General features: G+C 47.0%; 1 protein-coding gene across 1 annotated transcript; it reads left to right on the plus strand.

The window, feature by feature from the left end:
• The first annotated feature begins 1,402 nt into the window (after positions 1 to 1,402).
• On the plus strand, positions 1,403 to 9,920 carry esyt3 (extended synaptotagmin-like protein 3). The gene is given in 24 exon segments (XM_068746584.1): positions 1,403 to 1,774; positions 2,644 to 2,685; positions 2,882 to 3,016; positions 3,221 to 3,297; positions 3,375 to 3,444; positions 3,529 to 3,618; positions 3,715 to 3,770; positions 3,911 to 4,031; positions 4,146 to 4,322; positions 4,420 to 4,502; positions 4,773 to 4,821; positions 5,267 to 5,356; positions 5,441 to 5,503; positions 5,620 to 5,679; positions 6,316 to 6,387; positions 6,556 to 6,642; positions 7,519 to 7,549; positions 7,552 to 7,664; positions 7,771 to 8,117; positions 8,269 to 8,367; positions 8,542 to 8,673; positions 8,869 to 8,974; positions 9,068 to 9,117; positions 9,214 to 9,920. Coding segments are annotated over 24 exon segments (2,556 nt in total). The 3' UTR covers positions 9,248 to 9,920.
• Positions 9,921 to 12,113: the final 2,193 nt, after the last annotated feature.

A 12,113-nucleotide genomic window follows, 5' to 3' on the forward strand; every position in this document is an offset into this window, starting at 1 on the left:
TCATATGATTTAATAGAGATTAAACGACAAAGACAAACACGTATTTTTGCTGAAATCGATGCAAAACTGAGTCCAGGCTGATTGGTGGGTTTTGGGTGACGTTACAGAAAGTGGCCACACGGTGGTGCTGCTCATGAAATGAGACAATTATCAAATTAACAAACCTCCTGTTGAGACTGATGCAGGTCCAGAGTTCAGCAGACAGACTTTTAATCGAGACAAACAGAAGACCTGGTATTCCTCTGATATTAGCCTCACTTCACTGACTGGCTGTTAAATAGAGAACACGTGTTCTATTCATCACTTCCCATCAGAGCTAGAGAGTTAAAACAAAAAACAAAAATCAGTTTTTTTAATTGAGCCCTTCATAATTATCAACCTGTGTTCTGTGGTTTTGTAAGTCATAATAATCAGAAACATTCTCAACATGATAATTTACTTAAATACTATATGCAGCACAGTGGTGGCGCTGTTCCCCTCACAGGAAGAAGGTCACAGGTTAAAATACAGCTTGGGGCCTTTCTGTGAGGAGTTTGGGTGTTCTCCCCATGTCTGCATTGGGTTCTCTCCGGGTTCATCCATAGACTAAACTGGGAAAGGCTCCAACCACATAAGCCACAACCTGGATTTCGGATAAAGCAGTCAGGAAAACGAATAAATAACTTATTTTTCTTTCTTTCTTTCTTTCTTTTTTTTTGTCTGCATTTGTGCTCAAGAGTGACAACATACATGAGTTAGTCACTGCTGGAGTTTTATGCATTTTTTTATTTATGCTATTTTATTAATTTTTTAATTTGAATGAATAACTACTGATCTCAAAAATAATCACATGCATGCCACCTCAAAACTACGAGAAACATGCTCCTCTGAATAATAATGATGTCAGTTTTTCTGAACAAGAAAATAAAGGCCAGCATTTTAACTTCTCATGGGAACATATTTCTGGTTTATTCAGAGAACAGCTGGCATTTCCGTTTTCACTTGAACGCATCACGCTTCAGTATATATATATATATATATATATATATATATATTAATCTTGAGACATTAGCAGAGTAATATCTTGTGGAAACAGTCCCAAACAGACTTTTATACTTTCCCCTTTTTATTTTTCCAACGTGGAAACGTCGCCACAGAAGTCGTCTTAATCTGCCGTGCGGCGCGCGCGCGCTCACACACCCGTGAGCCGTGCGCGCAGGTGTGTCCTGACCTTACCTGTATTTTTTTTTTTTTGGGGGGAGGCTCAAACACGGAAGTTTTATAAGCCTGTCCCGACGCATTTCACTCCACGGGTGACCTGGAGAGGCGTGGATTTTAAACCAAGCCCTGTCTGAACCAGGTGAGCGCGTGGGAAAAACAACTTCGGTCGCGAGTACGGATCCGGCGAGTGGGTTCCGAACCGATGGCAGCAGCGGCAGCGGCAGCAGCGGCGGCGGCGGAACCGATGAACCCGGCGGGCGCGCCGCCGGGGCTCCGGGACAGCCCGTCGACCCACGGCAGCACCGAGCGGCTGGACTCCGCCGGTGTCGGCCGCCTGCTGACGGAGCTCCTCGCGCACGCCGGCCGGGTGCTCGTGTTCCTGTACCCGGTGTACCTGACCGGCTACCTGGGCTTCAGCATCAGCTGGGTGCTCCTGTGCATGCTGATGGCCACCTGGTGGAAGAAGAACCGCCAGTGGAAACGAGCGCGCATCGGAGGCGCCATCGACTTCGTGGACAACGAGACCGAAGTGGTCCACGGCGAGCTGCGGGGCGCCTTGCAGATGGCGTCGTGGGTACGTCCGGACCGGTTGTTGGGCTTTCTGCGGGTTCATGTTGTGACAGAAGCGAATCGGTTTACCGTCGGTGAGTCGGTCGTTAAATCGCCGCACCTCCCGAGGGGAGACACGCACACTCTCGGATTCTCGTGGAGGATGACCCCGTTTTCACGCAAGGGTCAGGGGGGGGGGGGGGCAACAGGAGGCGTAAAGCCCCCCCCCCCCGCCCTGCCCTGGGAACAGACGCGTGTCCATCACTTAAACCTCTTAGAAATAAAGTTTACTGCTGGAATATACTATTTATAATCGGTTTTCAATAATCAGAATAAACTAAACCAATTTAAACGGCACTAATTCTAAAAAATGAAGCACTTTATTCTAGATGAGTGGGGACTGAATCACGTGGTTTAACTCTTTACTGTCGGTCACGCGCATGGCGTGCCCGATTCGTGCAGCCTCCCATTGTCCAGCCAAATGTCCTGCTGTTTTTCTGTAGGACACATTTGGTTATGCCACACCCACTCAAAGGCAGCGAGTAGCCAATCAGAGCGATTCTTTTAATGTTAGAGGAACGCATCATAATTGAGAGTATAGAGGTGGAATCGGTGAAAGACGTCATTGTTGGAAGCGGCGTTCCTGACGCCCCCTGATATGTCCTTTTTAATCAAGTTCTGGTGTAAAAATTCTGGAACTGGATAAAAAATTGTGGAATATTTTTCATTCTGGCTTCTATTGGGGTGTTTTATTATTTTTAATTATTTATTTGGCTGATTTTATGTTGATTAATTCTACTCAGTTGCTAATTCTCTCTCTACCATCATCATACATGTCTTTGTGTTGCGTTTGTCGGACGGATAATGACAGCAGAATTATGTTTTGTTTTTCAGGTCCACTTTCCGACTAATGAGAAAGTCGATTGGGTGAACAAGGTGAGATCTTCTCCAGATAAAGAGGCAATCAAAGCTCCCCCCCCCCCTCACCAGACACCAACTTCCTCCGTCCTGCCAAATCCAAACTACGTTTTATCTGGAGCACTTTTGAGAGTTTCTTTCTAAATGTCCTTTAGTGCAAATACATTCTATTTGTAGTTTGATCCAAACTCGTGGTCTGGGTCTGCGCGTTCAGGTGCTGGAGCAGGCCTGGCCGTTCTTCGGGATGTACATGGAGAAGCTCCTGAAGGCGAACATCCAACCGGCCGTCAGGCTGTCCAGCCCCGCCCTCAAGACCTTCACCTTTACCAAGATCCATTTCGGACACATCGTGAGTTTGCGGAGAATCCGTCTGTCCTTCGTTTTTTGAATTTCCCGCATTTTTACATCCCCATGTGGGATTTTCATAGGATTCGAAGACTTGTTTTATGCATATCGGGGTTTGACTCAAAGGCTTCTTCGTTTTATAAAACCTGGCGACGTGAGGTTGTCTTGAGGTTTAGCGACTCATCGAAGAGCGTTTCCCTGATTCCAGCCTCTCGCCATCACCGGGATGAAGGCGTACACGCACGAAGTGGATCACAGGGAGGTGATCCTGGACATGAATATAAGGTGGGTTGCGAAAACGATTCGCGCGTTCCCGCTGCCTCCAAACTCTGAGCCTCGGCTGCACGCTTTTCGCTTCGCAGTTACGAAGGCGACGTGGACATCGACGCCGTCGTGAAGGAGCCAATCACGGCCGGCGTCAAAGGACTGAAAGTGGGTATCTTGATCAGTTTTTTTTTCTCTCGTGTGGCCCCTCGTCATCCTCGCGTGACCGCCGGATGTGTGAACTCTCCTCAGCTTGGAGGGATGCTGAGGGTCATCTTGGAGCCGCTCATCGGCGACGCCCCTCTGGTGGGAGGGGTCACCTTCTTTTTCATTCGCCGGCCTGTGAGTTGCCAACAGATACTTGAATACGCCGCACCACTACTGATTAAAGCGGTGCGGATCAGCGATCTATGAATAAGCATTAACACTTTCCTCCAGACCCTTGAAATCAACTGGACGGGAATGACCAACCTTTTGGACACCCCCGCCTTCAGGTGAGGGTGTCTCTTTGACGTCGCCTCCGACTTGAATTTGAATTCTTTGGGTGGGTCGTTCCTTTATTCGTCAGCCCAACATTGCGCCTTTTGTAAAACTCTCCCATCTCAACTGCACCCCCCCCCTCCCCCCCTTCCAGTTCCTTGTCCGAGGGCACCATCATGGACATCATCGCCTCCCTCATGGTCCTACCCAACCGAATGTGCATTCCCCTTATCGATCAGGTCAAAGTGGACCAGATGAGGTTCCCACTGCCTCGCGTAAGCCGAATGTCATTCGCCTTCCAATCACGGTGAAATCACCCAGATCATTGGATATATATATCTTTTTTTTTGTGAGATATTTGTGAGCTTGCTCTCCCGTCTACTCCTCAGGGCGTGGTGAGGGTCCAGCTCATCGAGGCCAGAGACCTGGTGGCCAAGGACACGTACATGTTGGGTTTAGTGAAGGGCAAATCGGACCCCTACGCCACGGTCAGAGTCGGCAACCGCCATTTCCAAAGCAAGACCATCAAAGAGAATCTGCACCCCAAGTGGAATGAAGTGTACGAGGTAACCGACACACACACACACACACACCGGCGTCGTTTTCCTTTCAGTTCCTCGGAAACGTCGAGGTGACGCTTGTTTCCCGTGTGTCTGTGTGCAGTTTGTGATACACGAAGCGCCCGGTCAGGAGTTGGAGCTGGAGATATTCGACGAGGATGCAGATAAAGACGACTTCATCGGAAGGTTACGCCCCCCCCCCCCAAAAGAAAAAACTTAAGATAAACAACACATGCAGTAAAGTTCGAGTGAAACTCTAAAAGCATCAGAACTTCATTGATTATTTTCACTAAAAACTCGCCAAATTTAAATGTTACATCAGTTGACTCTATTTTATTGAAATTAATACGATTGAAAACATCTCTGAAGGTGGTGTGAGATATGTGGAGACCATGCGAGTTCTTCATCCACCACCACCACCACCATCATCTTCATCATTTCTCATTTACCCCTCAGGTACAACCTCGATTTTGGAGAAGTGAAGCAGGAGAAACAGATGGATCAGGTGAGGCTTTATTTCACATTCCTGGCGGGGGGGGGGGGGGGGGGGATAGAGGTGGAACATTTGGAACAGTTTACTTTGGGCTGGATCTTTTTATCGTGTACATATAAAGTGCCGAGTGGATTTTCTTTCAACTTAATGGCTCCACGTGCCAAAAGTGTGTGTTGGGGGGGGCTGAATCTTGGAGACAGGATTGATCTGTGATCAATCATTTTGATGCTGCAGGAGTCTCTTTTTTTTTTTTAGGAGTTGACTTTGGATTCAATTTCATTAAAAGGAACTTTTTGGCCTTGCTGGAATAAATATGTGAAATCGGAAACAAGGCCGCAAGGGCTTTTTTGAAATGCTCCTCTTAGACGGGATGTTTGACTGTACTTGTACTCTGACATTGTACCTAATAAACATATTCAAAAAATATATTCAAATGCTCACCCCTATTTTGTTTCAGTGGTTTCCTCTGGAAGGGGTCCCGTATGGCGAAGTTCACCTCAAGCTCCAGTGGCTTTCCCTGACGACGGACCCCAGCCTCATCACGAAGGTGAATCTGCCCCGTCGGTCTCGCCTCGCAGGTCCAGCCGGTGGACCAGCTGATGCAAACCACGTGCGCGTCTCTCTCTTTCAGAGCACCGACGGCCTTTCCTGCGCGATGCTTGCGGTGTATCTGGACAGTGCGTCAAACCTTCCAGTAAGCAGCTTTGACGGGGGCCTGCTGCTGTTGTTGTGGTTGTTGTTGTTGTTGTTGTGGTTGTTGTTGTGGTTGTTGTGGATAAATGTGATGCACGTTCTGGCGTCTGTCTGCAGAAAGACCACAGCGAGTTCACCGAGAATCAGAAGCACGGGAAGCACACGAAGGAAGGCCGGGTAAGACGGGAGCTTCTTCGGCTTGCTTCGCTGTTACATGAGATAATTACCGTAAAGACCAAGGCTGGACCCCCCCCCCAATGGAGTTGTTTTTTTACATCGCTGCTTATCAGGAGGACGGTGGCCTTTTGTGAAACAAAATACCGAGCCGGATCAGATGCTTCCTGTTAATGCTGCAGGTAGACTCGTCCCTGTGAGGAGCTGGTATTTCCCGTTTGTCTGGTGCATGCCTGCCATATTTTCCAGGGTGTGTTGTTACCAGCTCGTGTGTTTGTTTTTTTTGGCCTTGGATTTCTCCCTTAATCTTCAGGGACTTTTACTGAGTCACCTTTCTTAGGATTTTAACATAGCTGGTTGTGAAAATGGACCAATGTCGTGAAGGTCAGGGTTAAAGTGACAGTTTTGGCATGTTGCCGCATTATAAACACAATAATTACTGCTAATAAAGCAGTCATTTAACAGCTAATATTACCTTTAAGTCAATTGTATATGTCCCTCTAGGTTTAAGTGCGAATTCAGTCCCCCTTAACTCAATCAAGCTGTATGAAAAATCAAACTCCGTTGTTGATATGATGGCGGATCTTTTGAAGCATTTATTTGCAATGAAAGTCAAAATTGTCACTTTTGTGCTTTCAGCTCACGAAGAGAGTGGCCTGTCCGAACTCCTATATCGAATTGTCCATCGATAAAGACGTTCAGAAAAGCAAGGTAGGCCTGCAGGTCTCACTTTGTTGCACAAACTAGTCCAATTCAATAAACTAGTGAATCTGTGCGTCGTCTTCTGGTACAGAAGAGCGAGTCTTTAAGGTTCAGTGTGAAATCTATTTTGCGCGGTAGCCGTGCAGCGTTCAAGACGATGTTGCCTCCTTCCCTAAGGTGGTGTTTTCATCCAAAGACCCGGTGTGGGAGGAGGGCTTCACCTTCTTCGTGGGTGACGTCAAGACGCAGCGGCTTGTTGTTCAGGTGCGTTTATTTCATCCCAGCGCGCAGCGGTCATACGGAATAGTCACCTGAACGCAGCCTTGCTTCAGGATTGTAGCGAAAGGGTGACATCTATCGTTCGGTTAAGAACAACTTTAGTGTATTTAATGAAGCCAAGCGAAACGTTACCTTCATATAAAGACTATTTTCCAACTTGCAGGCTTCCAGAGTACACAAATCTTGTGTTTTTTTAAAATTTTCCTTTACATTCCAGCAATTTTGAGCTCTCAAAACTTCCTAAGTAGAATAGAAACCCCAATAAACCCTCAACCCCCCACCACCCCCACCCCCTTTTTTTGTCCACCTACGTTGTACATATTATGTGTCTTTGTAATTTATTGCTATTTTGCGTCTGTGGTGTAATTTATTTTTAATTTATTGTTATTTTGCATCAATTGAGTAATTTACACTGGTTTTATTTTTATTTTTATTTGTATTGTTTAATGTCGATGATTTATGTTCTAAGGACTTTCACCGGAAACAAGGCCGCAAGGGCTTTTTAGAAATGCTCCTCTTAGACAGGATGTTTGACTGTATTTGTACTGTAATACACGCTACTGTGTGACTGTACTTGTACTCCGACATTCTATCTAATAAATATATTCATCTTCTTCATCATCATAAAATGTTCAGGGATGAAACACACATTCAAAATTTGCCGCACAACCGATTCTACATCCGCCCCAGGTGTGGCTTCTCCCTGTTGTTCTGTAAAGTCCCAGCTTGCTTCGTCCCAACGGGCCCCAGAAGGTGCAGCGAACGCTGAATAAAAGCTCGATATCTGAAAGGAGCTACGTATAAAAACCTCCTCCATTCAATACCTGATTGGATTTTGTTCTTTGCTGTCGCCGTGAACAGGTGAAAGAGCACGAGAAGAAGAGCGTGCTCGGCTCAACCTGCCTCTCGATTGCCTCCTCAACACCTCGGACATGTGTCTCGACCAGCGCTTCCCGCTGGAGCGCTCCGGGGCAAACAGCCAGATCAAGCTGAAAGCCACTCTGAGGGTGAGTAAAACGAGCCTCCACGCACGCACACACACACACACACACACACACACACTGTCTTGCCCACCACAGCCACATTCAGCTGCTTCCTGCTCAATCTCTGTAGATTCTCACTGCGGATAAGCCTCCGCCTAAGGTCATCGCTCCGCCTCCTCCTCAAGTCAAGCAGCCGACGAGCCTCGGAGGCGGCGGCCCCGGGTCGGCGCCTGCTGTTGGCGCATCCTCAGCCGTAAGCTCCGACGCCAACCCAACGGCCGAGTTCCCGTCTACCTCCCAGAACGGCTTCAACGGCGACTATCTGCACAACCGCCGTGGCTCGCTCGTGACTCCCGAAGCCTGGCGCCCGCCTCCTCCCGTGTCGAACATCCGCCGTTACGACTCCCAGAGCCTGCTGTCGGAGAACTCCATCGCCTCGTCGCGTTTCGACCTTTCAGACGGAGCGCCGTACCCAGAGTGAGTCTAAAAGTTTTTTGTGTCGCCCCTTTTTTATTTTTTTTTGGAAACACCGCTGCATGGATTTTTTTTTTTAGCAGGACTTAGATGATAGGAGTGAAAGATTCACGGATGGTTTCTATTGCTGCAGGGCCATCTTCTATTGCTGCAGGGCCATCAAGAACCATCAAGGCTCTTTCGGGGAGATCCACGTGACGGTACGCTACGCAAGTCTGAGGAACAAACTCGTCGTCATGGTTGACGCCTGCAGGTACGGCAGAAAAATCCATCCTCGGCAGTACCCATGCTGATATGTTAAGAGGCTGGAATACACAATACAAGGACATGCCTGGTTTGGATAATTTACATTTAAAATAAGGGGGGGGGGGATTGCAAAGGAATACATTGTGTTCATGCAGTCATTCCGTGTTCCTGTCGTTTGCAGGAACTTGTTCCCCTGCGGTGAGAACGGCACGGACTGCTACGTCCGGATGTATCTGCTACCCGACCAATCGTGGAGACACCGCAAGAAGACGCATGTCAGGAAGCGAACCGTCAATCCCGTCTTCAACGAAAAGTAAGCTACCGCCGGACCTCACAGCGGTAGCCCCCCCCTCCCACACACACACACACACACAGCCCGGTGCAGTTTGTCATGAGATCTTCGATGCCCTTTTTCCTGTCAGAAGGCTGTGATGTCACCAGCTGGGCGGCGCGTCAACATGCAGGATCAGAGGACGAGACTGTGTCTGTAACGCTCTTCTATCTGCAGGTTTGAATTTGACGTGTCGCTTCAAGAAGCCCAAACCAGGAAGTTGGATCTGTCCGTGAAAAATAACAAAATGTTCATGACGCGGGAGAGGAAGGACATCGGCATGGTAGGCGGAGCCTTTCGGCCATTCATTATCGTTTAGTTATCATGTCGACTGATTTTGCACCTTGCAGTTTTCAGTTTGTGCTCCCGTCCGCAGGTGGTGATTGAGTTTGCACAAGCGGATCTCAGCAAAGGCATCACGCAATGGTGTGTGTGTGTGTGTGTGTGTGTGTGTGTGTGGGGGGGGGGGGGGGGGGGTTCTGCTGCAGTCGTATTAATATTCCATTTGTCTTTCCTCCTCAGGTTTGAGCTCTCACTGCCCGGACTGAAGAATTAGCAGGCCGAGCTGCAAAAAAAGGCTCCTCGCTGGAAGGCCTGATGAAGCCTCTGAGAATTCCGTGCTTGCTAGCGTGTGCTGGTGTGTGTGTGTGTGTGTGTGGCACACATCTGGTAAGAAAAATGCTCCTAATAAAAGAGCAGCAAATAAGATTTTTAACCAGCTTCATTATCTACATATATATTTTTTTTTAGCAAAGGCTGTGTGACGTTTTAACATTTAACATTTATATATATATATATAAATATAGAAGAAGCCAAAATATCCAGAATAATGACTAACATCTCCAGTAAAGAAAGGAGGTTCAGCATGAAAAGTTGTTATTTTTTATTTTTATTGAGAAATAAGGCGATGTGTCTATTTTGTCTATTTTTTTGGGGGGGGGGGGGGACAGGTTTTGGGTTCTGAGTTGAAGATGGGCTTTTGTGTAAATACCTGTGTTGATAGTGTTAATGTAATATAAAAACGGAAATAAAGTAAAATCCATCAGCTTGTTGTAATTATCTTCACTCTTCAATGCTATCCTCATCCTGGCGTCTGGAACTGGAAATCATCCACCCATGAAGGCGGCGGCGTGTATAAGGATGTACCATCTACAATATAAAAGCGTCATAATGACGTGGGTGTTCGCGTCATCATCCAGAGAATAAAATAAAATCAAAATCAAAATTGAGCTGTTGTATCATTTCTGGCCAGTAGAGGGCAGCACATGTTATCGTCTTTGGATAGGAGGTGAAATCCTGCTCTTATGCAAATACAGCAAAGTGCTTTTATTTGGTTGCAATTTGACTCGTTAAAGGCACAAGTGGGAGTTCACGCTGTTCAAAGCACTTTCGCGCTGGGGGGGGTCATTATTCACTGAGGGAATTATTAATTCTTATGATATTATGGATCCGTACAACACCAGAGCGCAGCAGCGCAATTCCTAAACAGACAAACTGCATTGATCAGCCGGCGTTGCTGTTTTCACAATCAGTGACTTCAGAGACGGCAGGTTGTCCTCGGGGAGTCACGTGGTCGTGGGAGCTGAGCATCCTTCCCCGGATCGGTCTTGGTTGTGTGGAATGGACCGGTGCCGCCGCCGCCTCCGCGGATAGTCGCCGCATCTCTGCGCCTCTCGTTCTTCCACAGCTCGACTGCCCTCCCGACAATCGCAGGTAAAGCGGCGAACGTGACGCGGCACAAATGCAAAACGCAATTACGCGCCGGCATGGAGAAAATGCTGAGTCGCTGTTTACTCGACTCAGAGGCGCAGGAGAAGCGTTTTTTATTTATTTTTTTAAAAAAAAATTCGATCTGAACACGCAAACCGTAAAAAAATATTGTAAAAAGAAAAAATATATATATCATCGCTCTGCAGAGACAGGAGCAGATGAAGCCGCTCCAGAGGCGCTCCTTCACCGCTTCGGACGCGTTGACGGTCCCGCCGGTTCGGTTCGGTTCGGTTCGGTTCCGTATGTGCACGTTAAAGCGCCGTTCTTTCTCTTTCTCATGAGAGGCCATGAGGCTCCGTCTCTCCACGCGTGGGCGGATCAACACAGCGTCAGCTCGGAGTTCACGCAGAAGCTGCGAGTTGCGTAAGGTCACTTCTATAGTCATGACTCAGCAAGGGGGGGGGGGGGGGGGGGCATCACAACCTGATAGGAGGGTTCGGGATTCAAATATTGATTATTGTTCAGTGCTGCTGTGCTGCTGCGTGAGCAGCGTGCACGTCCTCCAGCTGGGATATTGTCATAAATGGACTGGAGGTTTTAATTCATGTCTATTTTTTTTTTTAAACATTTTAATTAAAACAGTGATGCCATACATTTTTATCAACAGATCTGTTTTTAATTTTGATTAAGGGCAGATTTAAAAAATACATCGGACCCTGCATGGATTCGGGTATATAAGGAAAACCGATGTGTCTCCAGGAGGAAGATGATACCTGTTTGTCACCAAGAGCCTTTTGGCCATTGGCCGACGCACCTCTGGCCGCTTAGAAATAAATCCCCTCTCATTAATAAACACATTTTCTCTCACCATGCAGGTAAACAGTAGCCTTTAAATACTGAAGAGCTCGGCTTGCGGCGCTCAGTGAATTATAGTTCCGCCAGGGAGCATGAAAGGTTGGAGACCTTTGCAAGAGAACCACGGGCCTCGCTGTCCGCCGCCCGCTCGTCTGTAAATATAGATCTGTGTGTGTCTGCTGTGGCTCCATCCAACCAGTTGTAATGCATCTATAGCTTCAGGCCATAAGGAGAATACATCAGCAGGAATACGTCAGCCTTCTTTAAGTATCCCGAGTAATATTAGCATCGCTCATCGGTTGGTGCGAGCTTCTGTCTCTGCTCTGCACGTGAAGTTGTGTTCACGTTTGTCAGTATTTGTACCGTGAAACTCTGCAAGATGTCTCTTTGCTCATGCAAAGACTCAGACCTATTATTATTATTTATTTTTAATCATTTTTAATCACTCTCTCCTTTCTTTTAGACCTTGAAAATATATATATATATTTAAAATTAATTCAGAATAAACTATAGAAAAGCACTCGGAGAGCGCAGACCTCCACCAAGCAGCTCATTCCCCTCCTAATTGGATTTACACCGTCCACATGTTGATCTGGATCATCATCACGAGGTTCTAAAATGTTCTTGGTGTCTTGTGAATCGGAGTTGATGTGTATTTTTTAACTGATTTTTGAATCCATAAATGGGTTTTAATGTTAAATGTTAAGATTTCTTCATGCCTTCATTCTGGATCAGATCCAGAAGACATTTTTGCATGACGGTGCATATCGGACCCCTTTCTGACTGCGATGTTTGGCGAGTGAATCGAATGCATATTTTGCAAGATATGATATTTTTGAAAAAGCCTCCATGACAGA

This window comes from Brachionichthys hirsutus, chromosome 12 (genome assembly GCF_040956055.1).
Source record: "Brachionichthys hirsutus isolate HB-005 chromosome 12, CSIRO-AGI_Bhir_v1, whole genome shotgun sequence".
NCBI classification, from domain to species: Eukaryota; Metazoa; Chordata; class Actinopteri; order Lophiiformes; family Brachionichthyidae; genus Brachionichthys; species Brachionichthys hirsutus.